At 38.2% G+C, this 19,020-nt stretch overlaps 1 protein-coding gene across 1 annotated transcript in view; it reads left to right on the top strand.

Moving 5' to 3' along the window:
- Positions 1–18,272, top strand: part of LOC136877537 (uncharacterized) — a 49,187-nt gene extending 30,915 nt beyond the window's left edge. The window contains exons 4-5 of the mRNA XM_067151659.2: positions 2,808–2,946; positions 17,878–18,272. Coding sequence (XP_067007760.2) covers positions 2,808–2,946; positions 17,878–18,086 — 348 coding nt within the window. The 3' untranslated portion in view covers positions 18,087–18,272. The remainder of the gene's footprint in view (positions 1–2,807; positions 2,947–17,877) is intronic.
- Positions 18,273–19,020: the final 748 nt, after the last annotated feature.

The following is a 19,020-nucleotide window of genomic DNA, read 5'->3' as shown; positions in this document are numbered from 1 at the left end:
CCCTTCTCTCCTTCTCCCCTTCCCTTCACCCCACCCCTCCCCTTCCTTACCTCTTCCTTCTTTTCCCCCTCCTCTCCCTATCTACTCCTTTGTTTACACTGCCTGCTTCCTACAAGTCAGTGCTTGTTCCCTATCCACTCCTTTATTTACATGGCCTGCCTGCTTCCTCCAGTAAGTCAGTGCTTGTTCTACATCAGACATTGGATATCATCGCTGCTGGGATGAAATTGCCTATGTGAAATATTTTAGCTTAGAACTTTGGCCGGTAAAGTTCTGTCATCTAAGGGGCAATATTGTGTGAGTATTGTCAAGGAATTCTCGCTCTTCATAATGTATGTGCTGCGGGTCAGTGTATCTCCAAAAGTATTATCACATAGGAGGTTTTGTCCCAGCAATGACTATATACTGTACATTTCACTATAGAGGTGAGTGTCAAATAACTTTTCTCCTTTTTAATTTCTTTTCTGCATGTTTATCCATTCCTAATTCTGGCTATCATTTCCAGATTTACTTCTTTGCCTGAGGTCCTAAGTCAACTTGTTTGAAGATGGCCAGTAAGTGGCTGAAACTAGTCCCAAGACTGATGTAGTATTATTTACTTGATATATTTTATTGAAAACCATGGTGGTCATAGTTGTGTACTTATAAAGCTGAAATCACATGTTGCATAAAGAGGTCCCTATAATGTGCAGATGTCGCTGCACACATAACAGGCCTACGAGGGGTCACCTTCTCAGAGAAAAATCGACCAAGAATGAAGGAGCTTGTAAAACCACACCAAACAGTCACATAAGCTGAATGAAGTGGTTGTTCCTACAACAACCAAGGAACTGACACAATGCAATTCCACTAGAAGAACATTCTGACATCAGAGTTATGAAAATAGTACGTTCTGACTGCTTGCAGCACAATATTTTTGCCTGGTGGCAAGACTTGGAACTAATCGTTTTTGTGGTATAATTCGCAAACGCATTGCTTAGTTAGGATATATCATAACAGCCCATGCTGTGCTGCACTGAACAGTCAGTTTAATTGCAGACACCTGGTACATCCTGAAGTGGTGAATTATATAACTGAACATTGTGAGAACCTAATATCAGATTTCAGGGAGTATTTGCCAGAAAATCTAAAAATCAGAATTCTGGATCAGAGATATTTGACAAGAGAGGAAAAAGTTGAACTTATTCGGCTATCCTGTGATGGAAACCTTGAGAATAATTTCAGGAAAGTGAATTTAATGGAGTTCTGGTTCACGATATCTGAAGCCATTTCTTTTCAGTTTTGACTTAGTTACTTTATAACTGTTAGATTCTTCAGTTTATTGAAACTCATTTATGAAAAAATAAATGTATAAACTACCTGAAGAAGAAAACAATAAGAAAGAAATACCTGCTATTTGTGAGAAAGCTGTAAAATTTCTGTACTTGTATACATAAAAAGCAAATACAGGAATAAATTAAGTTTTGATTGAGAGTTACAGCTAAAGTAACAGACATTAAACTGGACATATGGAAGCTGTGCTTGGTAAGGCAGGCCCATCCCTCACATTAACAAGTCAACTTAGTCTAACTAAAATATACTCTTGGAATAAATAAACAAAAGGCATTACCATAATGTTTCTGCACTACTTCATTTAGATATAATCATTCACACTGAGTTGTCTCAAACAACACATTATTTATTATTTTAATGCCAGTAAAAGGTTATTTAAGTACCATTTTAGTAATTAATTGTATAATCACTAGTTGCTAATATTAGCTGATAAAATAATGGGATTTTAAATTTTAGCATTAAAAGCCCCCTAATATTACCATTGGAGAGAGAAGAATGATAGCAGCATTGTTTGCAGATGATCTACTGATATAGAGAAACTGTGAAAGTGAAGTGCAGGAACAGCTAAATGTATTGGAGGAAATTGTGTCATCATATGGAATGAAGTTCTCAGCTCAAAATAGTGAAGTGCTGTTAACGACACAAAACAAGAACCGAACGTACAATGGTATGACTTTAAGAGCAGAACATTTGAAAAGAACTGAAAGCTTTAAATACCTGGGAAGTGTAATTGAAGAAAATGGAAGAAATGGGATGGAAATCAATGAAAGAGGAAGGTGTGAAAATGGATACTTTAAGAGTGTGGGGGGATTGATACAGAACAGATATAAGAGAATTTTCAACAAGACTTATATTTTGCTGATTTTGATATATGGATCAGAAACATGGGTGATGAAGGAGAGGGATAAAAGTAGAATATAAGTAGTAGAAACTAAGTTTCAAAGGTGTTGAGTAGGTTTAATCAGAATGGACAGAGTAAGAAATGAGTGTGTTCGGGAAATGGTAAATGAGGTACCCCTACAGGAAAAGATAGAAAAATCAAGTTTGCAGTGGTAGGGACATGTTAAGAGAATGGGACAAAAGAGGATACCAAGAAAAATGTTAGAAATGAGTTGAAGGGAAGGAGACCTAGAGGAAGACTGAGGGGAACAGATGGCTGAAAGGTGTAAAGAAGAGCATCGAGGCAAGAGGAGGGAACTGGATGACAGTGACAGAAGAAAAGTGGTGGATGAACAGAAAATGATGGATAGGTCTATTATGTTCCAAGCAGATCTAGTCTGTGGTACGAAACTGCTCCAGATGATGATCATGATCATGATGGTATGGCAATAGTATGAATGTTGGTTTAGTGGTACGCCAGTCTTGAAATTTAGAAACCCCTGTTGTGTATATTGTGGCAAGATTTCTGTATGCAATTCCCTTTTATTTATTTTTCACACAAGATTCTCATCTGAATAACAACCTTGCTATTTCAGGAGAAAGCTGATTTTCTTTGTGCTACACTGTCAATTAATGCAGTACTTATTCCGGCCGCACCAATATTGATTATAGTTTCATTGATGTATGCCGGACCAAGTTTTCCAGTCGGAGCAACGATAGCACCATGTGGTCTAGGTAAGTTCAGACAATCTTCCATTGAATGAGTTGGTTCTGAAACTTTTTTTGCAGTACTATGTAAAATTCAAGATGCGAAGTTTCACACATTTAAAGCAAATTTGATGTATTTAGTAGATAAATTGCAAATTTTAGAAATATTGTGGCAATTCAGGCTGTGAGTACTGAGGAGGTCGGTGAGTGGGGACAGTGTTGGCAGGGCCGGCAGCGAGTAAAACAGTACCACTGGTGAACTGAAAGGCTCGCTATACGGAAGTTCCTAAAAGAAGCAGGAAGCTGATAAACAATTTTGCTAAGAATGTGTCCAGAATTATCTGGACATAGCAGCTACGGGAATTTTCTGCGGTCCTGTATAAGAGTGAAGCTGGCCGGTCTTGAGTGAATCAGTGTTGCATCAGTCGCAAAGAAGTGAGTGTAAGTAGTCTGTCAAATGGGTACGCAGAGTTCAAGTTGTTCTAGTTGTGAACTCTGTGCTGTGAGACAGTGTGTGGAGAACAAGAGTTCAAAACTTCATTGTGCTGTGTGTTTGATCACGATCATGAGTTATTGCTGTGTTGAGTTAACTTGTACATACATTGTCATTTACTCCAAGGTGTAAAGATCAGATATCGCTTTGATGGGGGTCTGTTCAATCTGGTTAGACTTCATTCCCTAAAGCTTGCTAAGATTTCTTCCGTTACGGAATTGCAATACGCAGATGATGCTGCCGCACCTGCTCTCTCACCTGATGAGCTACAACAGTCCATCAGTTGTTTCAGGAGTGCTTGCGATCATTTTGGTCTTTCCATTAATGTTCAGAAAACCAAAGTACTCGCACAACCTGCACCAGGGTCAAAACTCCCAGCTTTCAATATCCCCATTGCGGATACTCCACTGGAGCAGGTCGATCACTTTATATATCTAGGAAATATCCTCTCAACAAATACAAATTGATCACAAGATCTGATAGGAGAATTGGCATTGCCCAGTCAGCATTTGTATGTCATTCCCATCGTGGTTTACCGTGCTGTTGTCATATCAACACTGCTTTATGGTTATAAGACTTGGACCCTGTACTGTCAGAATATCAAAAAGCTAGAGCGCTTTCATGTGCAAAAACTTAGATCCATCTTGAACATAAATGGGAGGACCATGTCGCCAACCTTGTAGTTCTTGAGAAAGCGCATGCTATAAGCATTGAGGCTACCATTATTGGCCACCGTCTCAGATGGATAGGGCACTTCCGTCGCACAAATGAAACCAGGCTTCCTCGTCAACTCCTGAATGGTGAACTCTGCTGTGGCACAAGACTTCCTGGAGCCCCTTTGAGGCATTTCAAGGATCAGCTAAAGCATACTATGAAAAGAGCTGGAATTTAGTCAATCCTGGGATATGCTTGCTGGTTGTAAACTTCATTCCGGTTCTGTAATGACTTCTTCATTATTGACTGTTATGCCTTTCAGCGTTCAGACTGTAAGCATCTGTGAATTTACTAAACTCCACCACAATCCTCTATTTGTAACTAGCTCTGTGGCCTTGTGCAGTTCTATACCTCTTATCATTAAATCGTTATAAACTGAGTCTAACTATAGTCGTCTTGGCCCCTCTCTGCTTCTCTTACCCTCCCATGATGGAGTCCATTATTCTTCTAGGTAACCTATCTTCCTCCATTTGCCTCATATCGCACCCCGCTTCAGAAGTAACACAACTCAAAATTTGTTGATTTGTTGTTAATAATGCAGCCGAAAAAGGCAGAGCAGTCTCCTTATTCAGATAAAATGACACTTCTCAACCTCCAGTACTTTTGTATAATTGGCATTTTAGAACTCAATAGAAGCATCTGGACTTTGCATTCAACCGGCATATTACATTTTTAAAGTGCAATTTTAGAGTATTCACTAACAAGGGCATATTTTAATCATCATTGTAAAAGTTGTATGACAACTATTTTTACAGCCTGATTGTAATTGACGTAAATCCTAAAAATTATATTTGTCACTCATCAGTATAACATTATTTTATCTATAACAGTTCCTCAATCCACCATTTTACATGTACATTATTACATCACATACACAGTTCATTCTTTTAAATTTTATATCCACAATGTAATTCTGACTTAGGACTTAGGCAAATCCATACGTGTATCTTAGTTAGGCTGATGATGACCCATATAGGGTCGAAACTAGTCCCTTGATAATATTTTGTAATGTATTTATAGACATTGCAATTATTGTACCGTATTGAGTAGGTGGAATAAACTTTGTAAATTATATGTAATTGGCAGTAGACCATGAGCAATGTAACAGCTAAACAAGCTCTTGAATGCAGCCTCAACAGTGTCTGACTAAATAAACAATATATCACAGGACAGTCTAGTGCAACTGACCATACGTTATCAGCAATGGATGAATATGTAGCGTCCAACCAATAAATTTCAAATACGAGATCAATCGTAAACGTAAGTTAGAAATATGTAGATGGGTTGTTAGTGACCCAGCTGGCACAAATGGGTTGATAGTCTATAGCCTGATTTGAAGGCTTGTGTTTGCTCAAAATGAAAGCATAATTTAACGGCTCAAGCCGCTTCAATGTGTACATGTATGCACCTACAAAATGTAGGCCAGGAGCGGTTGGACATATACCTGTACGGACTAGGCTAGCAATGTTTTAGATGTATATCTACGTGCCATCTGTTGGTTATCATCGTGAACTTTTAGCACGGCTCACAGCGCAGTGTATCGTTCAATGCATGGGAGTATCTTCTGCCGTAATGCGCCATTGTGTTGGCGTAAAAAGAATTTGTTTCATCAACATCGACGATGAGAATAATCCGAGTAATAATGAAATTTTTTAGTGATGATGATTATGCGCAGCAGGAAATTACGTGTGATGTACATAATGATAGTAATATAAATTAATGCTCACCCAAGTGGTCATGGACACCTGTTGATTCAAATTTTATTCCAACAAGAAGGTAATTAGGCCCTTTTTTATTACTTTGCATGTCACCTTTTTGTATGTAGATACATCTGCATGATATGAACTTATTTTAAACAAAATCAGACAAGTCGTTTAGAAGTTATAGCAATGTTTGTGACAGCATGTAAAATTGTTATATTTTTATAAAATTTATTGCCACTGTAGGGTAAAACTTTGCCAAGTTTTAATACTGGCTTGTATGGTTAACTAAGTGATAGAATCAGTGAATATAAAGAGATGGTGTCGATGGAGAGATTCTGAAACTTGTGTTTATATACAAAACCAGTGAAGGGCATCATATCAATATTTTATAATTTTATGGTGCAAAATATGAGGTGGACAGTCAAATTAGCAAGACAACTCAATTTTACCACCAAGTAAGACAACTGCTGTGGGATAAACAAGTACCATTGAAAGCTAAGATGACATTATAAAAATCAAATTATACTGTATACCCATCCTCTTGTATAGCTTTGAAACTACCACGTTAACGAGCAAGACAACTCAAAACTCCAGGCTGCAGAAATGAAGTTCCTACGCACCATGATACAGAAGACCAGGAAGGACAAGTTTAAGAATGAAAAAGTCTGAGAGGAGGTGGAAGTAGGAGACTCCCTACTGCAGAGGATCCAGAAAGCAAGACTGAAGTGGTTTGACCATGTAAGAAAGATGAGTGCAAGCACAAGTAGGACTGCAAGAAGGGAATATGGAAGAGAAATAAAAGGAAAAACATCAGTGAGCAGACCCAGAGGAAAATGGACCGATCTGGTGAAGAAAAATGTTGAGGAGAGAGGACAAAATAGGGACGAGATTACAAGAGGCAGTGGTTCATGGACAAAGATGGAGGGGTCTTGTACACTACACCCGGGCAACTGGAGATGGTCAACAATTATGATGATGATGGTGGTGGTGATTATTGTTTAAGAGGAAGTACAATTAGGCAACCAACCTCTATTTAACACTAATCTGAGAGAAAAAATGGAAGGGATCTGACACTTCGAAAAATGATGGTATCGGCCAAAGAAAGACAAGGGCCACGAAGGGCATGAAAATTAAATTGTCAGGGTTGGAAAAGAGCAAGAGTTGACCAAGGGAGGTTGGATAGGATAGATGAAAGTGAAGGGTCTGGCACAAGTAAGTGGAAGCAATGCCAGGATTCAGTTGAGGGCTCCGTGCTTGCCAACCCTTGCTCCTAAGTTAAGATACCCTGGGGCTCCTTTTAGTCGCCTCTTACGACAGGCCGTGGATATCATGGGTGTTATTCTACCGCCCCCCACCCCCACCCACCTATGGTGGTATTTTCCAACTGCTTTTGTTACAGAGTCCTTTTATGGTGCTTAGGGAGAATCCTCCAGCATTTATTAATGTGTTTTGAGTGTGTATATTGATTGTGTGTCAATGAAGTACCCATGCACTTATTATATTCATGTCAGAATATAGTTATTTTAAATTACTGGAGAAGTTATTGGACAACATAGGTGGAGTTCTCATCCATTTAATCCTTTCCAGAGGGTTAGGTAAGGTTTGCAGTGGATTACACAGCTTCATTTACACACCGTGGGAGTGAAGAGAAAATTATAATACTGCATCTAAATTCAAGGGATCAGTTTGTTGAACTCCAGCGCCCAAATTACGGCCATTTCCCGTAGTTATTTTATTTTTATTTTAATATTTCAAATGGTATCCAATTTGGGGTAAGTATTTCAGTACCGGTACTGTAATATTACTCGGGCAACCAATGTGGTTGCAAATTAGATTTAATTTTTTTTTTTTGCTTTACGTCGCACCGACACAGATATGTCTTGCGGTGACGATGGGATACGAAAGGCCTAGGAAGTGGAAGGAAGCGGCCCTGGTGTGAAAATGGGAAACCACGGAAAACCATCTTCAGGGCTGCCGACAATGGGGCTCGAACCCACTATCTCCCGATTACTGGATACTGGCCGCAATTAAGCGACTGCAGCTATCGAGCTCGGTAAATTTAATTTGACACCCTATGTGGGACTAATGAATTTTAGAGTAAAATCAGGATATTCCATAATTTCATGTTCATGTTCAGAGATAACTCTGAGAGTGCAGGGTAAATGATTTTCTGGTGCCTTGTCACAGAATAATGAATGTCCAGCTGAAGAAAACAGACCTGTAAGTGCACTGTGAGACCTGCATTGATATGCAGAGCAGAGACATGGACAGTAGTGAAGTTGCTATGCCAGAGGCTGGAGGTGGTGGAAATGAAAATCCAGCACTGGTATGTGTGGACTGAATCAAGAATGATGTCATAAGGAGGTGTGTTAAGGTGGCTGAAATAACGAAAAGAAAGCCCATGCGAGAAAACTGCTGGTATCTATATAAAAAATGTGTGATTCTGTATGTCATTCACAGAAAACGAGAATGTTTCTACAGCTGAAATGGGTACCAGTTACAGTTTTTACGTATTCTTTACAAAAAAAAATTACAATGAACTTCTCAGGACTATGGCTTTCATACTTTTTAAAAGAAAAATGTGTTTCTGTCTGCAAAGTTATTGTCACATATTCGGCATGATGACGTAGGTACATAGCTATATCCATCGTCACGAGTTTGCATTACCCTGATTTCTGTTGCCTTCAGCAGACATATTGAGAAAACTGAAATGTTTGAGGGACTTAAATTGGTACCAGTTAATGGTTACAAGAATAATGCAGTGATGGCCATCGTACGTGAACTGTTCAGGGAAAAAATACTATCTTTTAGTGAAATCAAGGAATCTTTTTTTTTTTTTTTTTCATTATGGAGTTTTGTCTCTGTCGATAAGCACAAGATAGAACAGCTCACATGGTGGCCATGGTCGTTAATGCATCAACTCTCTTTGATCTGACACTGTGGTTAGCCGGTTCGAGTCCCATTCGTTGAAAATAGTTTTACTATCAGAATGTTGGCCAGCAGGGTAGGGGAGGTGGTGGTAAACAATTTCTAATTACTAGAATGCATGCCAGAACATGGATTATATTCCAGACCTCTCCACAGTTCTCATATGGAGCAGAATACGCAGACCCATAGACATCAAAGAAGAACTCTTCAGCTACAACTGCACTCAAGTTTGTTAGGAAATACCATGATACCTGTTTTGATTCCATTCGAATGTCATATAAAACCTGGAAATTGTTACTTTTGTTCATAAGATATATTAATAGTCCATTCAGAATATTTCCAATTACTTTATAGATAGTAACTTTGACTGCCGAGGACAGGCTTATGGCCTCAAGGTGGAAGGTAGAAGACTGAGAGGATACCTTTGTGAACATCTGAAGAAGCAATTAACGGAGGACAAATTTTGGGATTGAGGCAAATGGAAATGTTGAATTTGCATGAACAGGAAAAAATGAAAAAGTGGAAGATGAATGACAGTAAGCCGCTGTGACATTGCTAATGACAAAGTTGAATGAACATTGGGTACAGGCAGTATAAACAACATTTCTGAGAGGCATATTGATAACATTGGAAAACCTGTTAACTAGCAGAAGTACCAGTTCTTTGTACGGGTTATCAGAAACTGGCTATAGTTACTCATACTATTGGTGTGACTGACTTCATTAGATATTTATATCACTGGTGTGTTTACTTAAGTACGTAGAAATTATTTGTCATGTTTGGAATTATAGTGTATCTTCTTCTTCTTCTTTTCTTCATGGGGGCCTCTAAATAAAAGTTCCTAATTAGCGTCGACCTCTACGATCTTTTGCTAGCATGTTTTTACTTCATTCTCACCTAGATATACCTGCTTCCTTCACAAAGCTGCAGGTTTAATGTAAGTCTACTTCCGCTAGATAGTACCACAAATAAGTATAAATATTATTGAATGTATTTGTTTGATCCGACATTATGTATTGCAAATGATCAAGGAAATATGCAATGCATAAAAGAAACTACTATAATTCTCAGGGCTTGTCACTCATGTTGCACATCATATAATGAATCTGAGTATAAATGTTGAGTAATTTTTTCAAGTCATGGGCACACCATTTTGACAGTTGTGTACAGTATATAGGTTGTTTTCATGGTTATAATGATCGTAAAAGTGGGCCAAAATATCGGAACTAATAATATCAGTGAGCCTACTACTCCATGATTTGATAGGAAATAGTTTAAACTATAGGTAACAGACTCCACAAAATGCTGAAACCTAAGCCAGTACGTAAAAACGGAGGCACGTGGGCGACCGCTGGTCGCTGTACTACGGAGATCTCTGGGGCTATTATTTTTATACTTCACTCCCTTTCCATCCCCGCCCTAAGGAGTGCTATGAGCGTCTTACACAACAATTTATTTGTTCCAGATAGGAAGTCATATGTGTATCAATTTTGGTTGGCAGCTATGCCCAAACATACATGCATAATATACCTGCTGTAGAATCCTGGAGCTGACGTTGCCATGGTTATGGCTGTTCGTTTCTTTATCCGATTCCTAGAGCAGGGGTAGTGTGCTTCCAATATCTCCATAATGGTTGGTTTTAGGGCCTTGAAACATGGTTTTCGGGCCCGAATGGTTTACCGAGTTTTGTTGTTTGTGTCAAGGGGCTTAAAATGAGCTTTGTCTTGTCCTTGTACCACAAATTCGATTTTGCCTATATTAGCCTAATATTTTTATATCTCCCCCCGTCACCCTCCCCTCGAATTGTTTTGAAAATAAAATACAGCCCATGTTACTCATTGACAATGTATCTTTCTATAGGTGAAGTAATTTTTAAAATTGGTTCAGTAGTTTTTGAGTCTATCCGTTACAAACAAATATACAAATTTTTCCTCTTTATAATATTAGTATAGAAGTATAGATTACATCCCTACACATACGGTTGCCAACAGGAAGGGCATCCAGCCGTAAAACAGGGTCAATTCCACATGTGCGACACAGTTCGCACCCGCAACCCCACAGGTGTGAGTAAAGTGATAGAAGAAGAAGATACTCATTTTAAAAATTCACCTGCTTTATTATTCTTTTCACCCCCTTAAGTGGATTTTCCAAAAGTGTGTGTTAATTTTTAAAGGAGATTCCAAGTACCAATTTTGAAGTCTGTAGCATCTTCATTTTTTGAGATGTATCTATCCTCATATAAATAATTCAACTCCTTCCTCACTGCTTTTCACCCCCCTCCCCAAGTGGATTTTCCAAAAACAAATATTTGTATTGTTTTATTTTTAAAGGGGATTCCAAATATCAATTTTCATGTCTGTAACATGTTAAGTTTTTGTGATTTATTGTAGATAATTTCGCTGCTGTAGAATCCTGGAGCTGACGCTGCCATGTTTACGGCAGTTCATTACTTTATCCGACTCCTAGAGCAGGGGTAGTGTGGTGCCAATATCTCCGTAACGGTTGGTTTTAGGGCCTTAAAACATGGTTTTTGGGCCCATAGGGCTTACCGAGTTTTGTTCTTTGCGTCCAGAGGATTAAATTGAGCTTAGTCTCGTCCTTATATGACAAATTTGATATTTTGCCTATATTAGCCTATTATTTTTATATCTCCCCCCCATACCCCCCACCTCGAATTGTTTTGAAAATAAAATACAGCCCATGTTACTCACTGGCAATGTAGCTTTATGTAGGTGAAGTAATTTTTAAAATCGGTTCAGTGGTTTTTGAGTCTATTCGTTACAAACAAACAAATTTTTGCTCTTTATAATATTAGTATAAATAATGAGGAGAGAAATATGCTGAGATGATTTGAACAGTTAAAATGATCAAGAATGAAAGTCACGTGAAATTATGGAAGTACAGGTGAAAGGAAAGAAAGATTGGAGAAGCTCTATAATATGATGGATGGATGTAGTTGCAAGCAGCATAAGACAGTGTCCCCTGGCCTGGAATGCAGTGACGGAAGAGGAGTAGTGGAAAGAAAGGATAATGAAAAGGAACCATATTCACCATGACCTGGCTGTATATCAGTGAGGGATTATTATGATAATTAAAAATTGTTAATTAAAATAATACTACATATTTACTTCTCTTTTTGTTGGTCCACCAGTTTTTCTTCAGATTCTGATATATGATATATACCATCAGCCCGTGTTTTGGCTTTGACAAAGGAAAGTTTATTAAAAAATTGATTCCTATTTGTAATAGTTCTGTGTTTTTGTTAACCCATTCGCCATTGGTCTTTTAATTCTCCCTGTGGTGCTTGCACATTATCCGATAGGGCTTGTGAATTCACTTCGTGCATTTAATTGCAGTGATAAAGTTATTGTGAATCATTCTTTTATGTTCTTGGAAAGTTAGAGACTTACTTCTTCAGTATTTAGTTATATCTCAAACAATTTTGAAAGTTAATTTGCAAGAAAATTTCAACAGTAGTTAAATTTTTTTGTTCAGACTGAAAAGTATATGCGGTCACACATTTCTGCTTGCATTATGAAAGAAACGCATGTAGAGTTCAATGTCAGCAATATCATTTTCTTGTTATTGTGCAAATGTGCTGGCTAGCGTCTTGCTACAAAGTACAAAAGCAAACGGTTGCATTCTGACAGATATGTAATTAAGATATAGACCTATAAATAGCAGCACATGCAATTACACAAGTAATATAGGTACTCTGAATATTTAGAACAGATCACTCGTAACTATGACTTCAAGAAGCAATGGCATGTCTAGTGGTTTGCATCATGTAGCGAGTATTAGTGGCATGAAAATTACTGCAGACTTTGTTGAGGATCTACTAGAATAATGACAGTGATATTAATTTCAGCCTTCATAACAAGATTCAGAAAACAGTATTGGAGAAGCACTTAGTTCAAGTAGCAAAGAACGAAGGAGATAAATAGGTATGTCAAGGTCAAGGAAGAAGTCGGATATCTGGACTGCAGACAACAATGGCCAAAACATAAAACCTCATAGATACACTGATGGAATGGCGGGTGCTCTAACACGTACAGGACTAACTGAAGTGGTATAAGTAATTCTTCCTTCACATGTCAGCTACTAACAATAGCGTTATTTGGAAAGCCCTAAACGTGGGGAAGGGAATGAAATGTTTTGATATCCTTCTCATGGCAGCACGCAGCCTGACAGAACAGCTCCATTTAGTGTGTCCCATCAACACAAGCAGGCATAAAAATAAATCAGTGAAGCCTTAAGCTGAAAGAGAGGCATTTCATCTCCCAAGATTCCGTCCACATACAAGAGAAAATATGCTGGCTGGAGATGTGTGTTGTCAGAAAAAAAAAAGGTATTAGGAAAGATGCATGAACAATATGCACTGCCTGCAGAAATGGACCCCTGTGCCTCAACCTGTGTTGTGGGGCATACCATACTGAACTCAACATGTTACATTAATATATAAATACATTAGTATTTCAAGAAAGGTATTTTTTCCGAAACATTCAGTAAAATACAAGGAATGTTTGATCAAAACAATTTGCGGTAAATCTATGTCCATAACGTACAGTGGGAATTTTCTTCTCAATGATTTGTTTTCAATAACTGAGAACTGGTTAATGTAAAATGAGAAAGAAGTTTCTATGTTATTACTTTGTTGTGTGTTGTACAGAGGTACATTACCTCATACTGAGTTATTTAGAAGATTTTTGTTTAAAGAAAGTGTTACATGAGGACAAATGGTAGATTCCCTTTAGGCACCTACTTCAGTTTTGCCATTTCAGAAAATTTACCACCCCTTTGAAATTGTCTCTGAACACTTTCCCATATACAGTAAAACTTAGTTTAGACATCTCTGCAGGAGACTAAAAGAAGAAGAAGAAGGAGAAGAAAAAAAAGGTGCTATAAAATATGCGAATAAAAACTATCCAACAGGGATGGAAACAATCTGATGCTTTTTTTTTTACATGCATGCATTTTACGTCATATGTACGGATACAGTGAAACCATTTCCGAAGATGAGAATAAAGTATCAACATATTGCTAGTTGCACACTTTCTAAAACAAATGTTATGTTGAATATTAAACCCTGTTTTCTAGTCACACTCTTTGACCATGAATTATTCGGAGGTTGCATTTACCCATACGCAAGAGAATGGCTTTAGCCACCTCTTGAATGCAACAACATTTCAGCAATACCCAGACTGACTCGAGTCAAAGGTGCAAGTTTCAACTTTCATGCCACCTCTACAGTTTAAAGATGCAGATGCCTGTCAACTTTGTGAAAGATTTTAATTTTGTATTCATTAGTAAGCAATTTCGTGACTTCTTCCATATTAGTTACTAGGCTATCACAAGACAAATATGCACCATGGTAGTCAACTTCTCGCGATTATTCTCCTGATCCGTAGGCAGGCTACAAATATTCACTACCCTTTGCTGTACCACTCAACACAAAATAAACTTTGAACTTCCACGAACCTACTACACTGGCGTAGCAGAGGGAGAGGTGATACTCCCACATAGCGCATCCCAGGTGGTGGATAGGGGCGTCCTAACTGGCTTGCCGGAGGACTTGAGGGAAATAAAATACCTCTCGCAGACCAAACACACAACCCCTTGTGGGTGGGGGCCACAGATGAAGAATACACTCACGGTACCCCTCCCTGTCGTAAGAGGCAACTAAAAGGAGCAACCAAGGGATAATCGATTTGGAACCATGATACTACTTGTAATTTGTACCACCACGCGGGGAACACCATGGGTTGCTTTTACTTGTGCGTAGTACCACTATGTTAGGTACAAAATAGGTTTGTGATTAGTAGCAACAGAGTGCGTTGCCAGCTTTTACAGTCCCTGTGATTAGTACCACTATATGAGCGACACCCTGGTTCTGGCTTGCTTATGATTAGTACCCACTATATGAGGAACACCACAGGATAGTGAAGGGTCCCTGTGGTTAGTACATTGTGATGAACACCATAGGTTTGCGTTGCCTGTAACTGGTGCCGCAAGGTGTGAAACACTATACGGTAGGTCTATATTACATGTGCGAATTTCATTACTTGTGAGTAGTACCATAATGTGTGGAATACCGCGAGTCTACGCTACTTTTGATTAGTACCGCAACATGGCAAAAAACCATTATTCTACTTTCCTAGTGATAAGTACCAGCATGAGGGCGGCTGACTTGGATTTTGGACCCCTTTAGACTCCAAGCATCGTCGATTCAGTATTGTGATACAGAAGCAGGCCCTTGGTCAGTAATACTATTGTTTTCCATCAGTTTTTGTGGATGTGAGGCATTGCGGCTCGGATCCACTGATTGTTTTAAATTCATGCCCATCCATGTTCATCCTCACATTCTGAATTCCGGTCAGTGGAGGATTTTGGAATTTTAATTTGTCATCACATTTCGTACCATTAGGCACTGATGACCTAGATGTTAGGCACTTTTAAACAAGCATCATCATCATCATCATCATCATCATCATCATAAATTTTGAGCTTTCGACTGGAATGCAAAAATCAAGCACAAACAGGCTTACTGGGTTATTCAGCTATCTCACTTCTAACCAGCAAGCAAACTTTAACTTCTGAGACTAATGACTTGGTTATAATTTACCCTGTTAAGTTCAAGAATTCAAGGCTTTACCAGTCCTCATGCAACTTTCCCTGACCTGCCTCCTGTGACGAGAGTGCATATCCGTGTTGGAAATTATGTTCCATTGACAAGGGGTGACAAAAAAAAAACATGTTTGGGACTGGGAAAAAATGTAATTCGTGACAAGATAAGTGAGGTATTTTTTTATATAGATGTAATATGATGGGAATCGGGACTTCAAATTTACAGCGTGCTAAGCAAGAAAACTTCTTAACGAGGAATGTACTAATGAGGTTTCACTGTACCTCCATCTGCATAAAGAAAGAACTCATATAAGTAATGGAAAGAAACAAACAAGTCATGTTGAGACTTAAGAGCACCAGCTCCATGGTGCATGTTATTCATAGATGGCATCATACTTTGTACAAAGCATGTTTTTTTATTGTTTTAAAATATGGCCCATTCAACACTTCGGTCATCATTCAGAGCTTGCACGCTCAATACATACATCTTTAGGCTAGCCACAAACTCCATTATGAAAGAGTTTGCCCGTATTTATGTTTGTTTGTTTGTTTGTTTGTTTGTTTGTTTGTTTGTTTGTTTGTATTAAAAATGTCTCTAACAAATAACAGTCCTGCCAAGTGTCAAGTATGCGCTGTGTTTCGTTTTCTAAATGCAAAAGACGTGAAAGCTGTTGAAATTCATCGGCAGATTAGTGAAGTGTATGGAGAACATACTATGAGTGAAAGAATGGTAAGAAAATTGGTTTTCACCAGGCTGATTAAGGCACTGGCCTTCTGACCCCAACTTGGCAGGTTCAATCCTGGCTTATTCCAGTACTATTAGAAGGTGCTTAGATACGTCAGCCTCATCTCAGTAGATTTACTGGCACTTAAAAGAACTCCTGCGGGACTAAATTCCGGCACCTCTGTGTCTCCAAAAACCGTAAAAGTAGTTAGTGGGACATAAAGCCAATAACATAAATATAGAGAATGGGTTAGAGCATTTAAAGAAGACCATACTAATGTCAAAGGCGAGTAGCGTAGTGGGCGATCCTCTTTCATTACTGAAGACTTCATGCTTTAAGTTGATCCAGAGGTCCAAGAAAAGAGATGCTTTATGATTTTGTCATTAAGTTATGAGCTGTCTAAAATTTCAAGGAGTGTTCTTCATGAAATTGTCAGGACGCTTAGATTATCGGAAGTTGTGCTCATGCTGGTTAATGAGGATGCTGAGAGGTTTCACAAAACTAAGCACGTAGGTAGTGCTTTGACTTTCCATGAGTGAACCAAATTAAAATAATAAGCGAGTTAAATCCACCTTTTCAATACAAATTAAATATTGTTTATTAAATAAACATTTAATGGGACTAGTATCGACGTATTTAAAGGTCATCTTCAGCCATATCACGTGTAGAATGACATATTTGAAACAGTGGTTTTAAAGATGGTCTTAAAACATAGAAGTTTGACACTATGAAAAAATTGTTTTTTAGAATTTACTTAAAACACTTTTGTTCGCTTAGCTGTGGGAATACATAAGAAGTAGTCGTCTGGTATTCTTCGTAGTATTCAAGAGCATAGATACAAGTCTAAATTCACAATCTTGATGAGGTATGGAGTTGGGCATATATGAAATTAATTTCTCTAGATTTCCTTGAGTGGTACATTAATGAAGGTGATGCGTTCCTAAACCAAATTGTCACCGGCTACGAAATATAGGTGGCTTATGGTGTGCTGGAATCATAACAGCAGTTCTTGGGATGGAGACACTCAACATCACCCAAGAAAGTAAAGTGCAAGCAAACAATTTCAGCTTGCAAACTCATGTGCACTGTGTTTTGGGATAGGCAAGTTGTGTTGCTTGTGGATATTTTGCACCAGAGAGCACACAATAAATGTTGAGGCTTATTGTGAGACCTTACTTAAACTCAGTCGTGCAATCCAAAACAAACGGCGTGACATGCTTAGAAAGAGGATTTGTTTGCTTCGTGACTGCACGACCTTGCATGGCTAATCGAACCAGAGACCTCATCGCTTCATTTGGTTGGGATCAATTTGATCATCATCCGCATAATCCTGACCTAGCACCTAGTGACTACCACTTGCTCCTGCACTTCAAAAAGCATTTAGAAGGTCAGCGCCAGGACGACTGTGACCTAAAAATGACTATGCTGCAATGGCTGGCACATCACGTGGCAGACTTCTATGCGTATGGAATTCAGAAGCTGGTTTCATGGTATGACAAGTACCTTAATATGCTTGGAACTTATGTTGAGAAGTAGTTTAAAGTACAGGGTTACACTTTGTAAAGTGAAAAGAATTGCTTAAAAAAGTTTCTTTTTTCTGTAACAAAACATTACAGTACTTACCCTAAAAAAACATGCTTCATAGCACAAGTAGAAAACAGCTTGGATACGAAGACTTACATAACTTGATATCTATTGCATATTCTAATTGGTTTTATATTGTATTCATTGATGGGAAAAAATATCACTCTTCCTTTTTTTTCTTTTCCAGTGGCTGTTATCCTTCAATGTGCTGTTATCTATGGTTGTTTGCTGGAGATGAAGGGCATTTCTAATGCTGCTGAAAAATCCAGTTCGTATGATGGTGATTACAACACAGTTGCAGCCCATAAAAAAACTTTGAAAAAGGACTCGGATGCAATTCCAGCAGTTTTCTCTCACGTACAGAATGCCAAGAAAGCAGATTACCCAGGAGTATGATACTTCCCCTCCTATAGAATTTTCTTACAGATGATTCCTTACATGTTATATCAAGGTTTTTAAACTCATCTTTACAAAGGAATACAAGGAAAAATAATGTGCAATTTTTTTTAATAAGGAATTTTATTAAGATTGATGAAAATATTGTATAAAATAAAGTGGAAATAAATTTTTTCATTTTTCATATGTTTGTCCTTTCATTCCTTTAAAATGTAGTGCTATCAAGTCTACCCTACAAGGGAAGTGACACACCCTTCGTGCCACAACTAACCCTGAAACTTTGGTGTCATAACTGATGTGCTATGAGAAGACCTTGTGCAAAAAATTACCTGCTTATTTCCACAGCAAGGCCCTGAAATAAACGCCTGTATTACACTTAAGCTGCAAGTACCCAGGACTGGTCTGCGAGACCACATCGGGTGGTAACAGTGATTGTTTTCTCATTTATATCAACCTGAAGAAAGTGCCATATTCTATAATCTATTATTGGCGCGAATGTTGTTGAAGGAGAATATTAGTTTACCACTGGCTACATCACATGCTTTGTAACACATTGTAGTTTTTGTGCGGTCTGGCTGACCAGACCTGGGTATCAATGTTACGTTATTGCTTCCACAGTCAGGAGTTCGCATAAGCGAATACCACTCATGAAAATTTTGAGTGTAGTTAAGGATTGAGTCGAGGATGCAGTGATGAGGACGAGAACAGTACGGACTTCATGTCGGTTTTGCAGGACACCCTAACTATAATGAAGGGCTCGACTCGCTCTTGATCATTGTAGAGAATAGTATTTTATCAAACTTAATTTCAATTAACAAAATATAATCCACCATCCATGTAGATCACTTTTCAAATAAGTGTTTATAAAATCCTCCTTATCAATACAAATCAAATCATCTGTTAGATGGAACAAAGTCTATACATATTTCAGCTT

This window comes from Anabrus simplex, chromosome 7 (genome assembly GCF_040414725.1).
Source record: "Anabrus simplex isolate iqAnaSimp1 chromosome 7, ASM4041472v1, whole genome shotgun sequence".
NCBI classification, from domain to species: Eukaryota; Metazoa; Arthropoda; class Insecta; order Orthoptera; family Tettigoniidae; genus Anabrus; species Anabrus simplex.
This window is presented reverse-complemented; position numbering and strand designations above follow the sequence as displayed.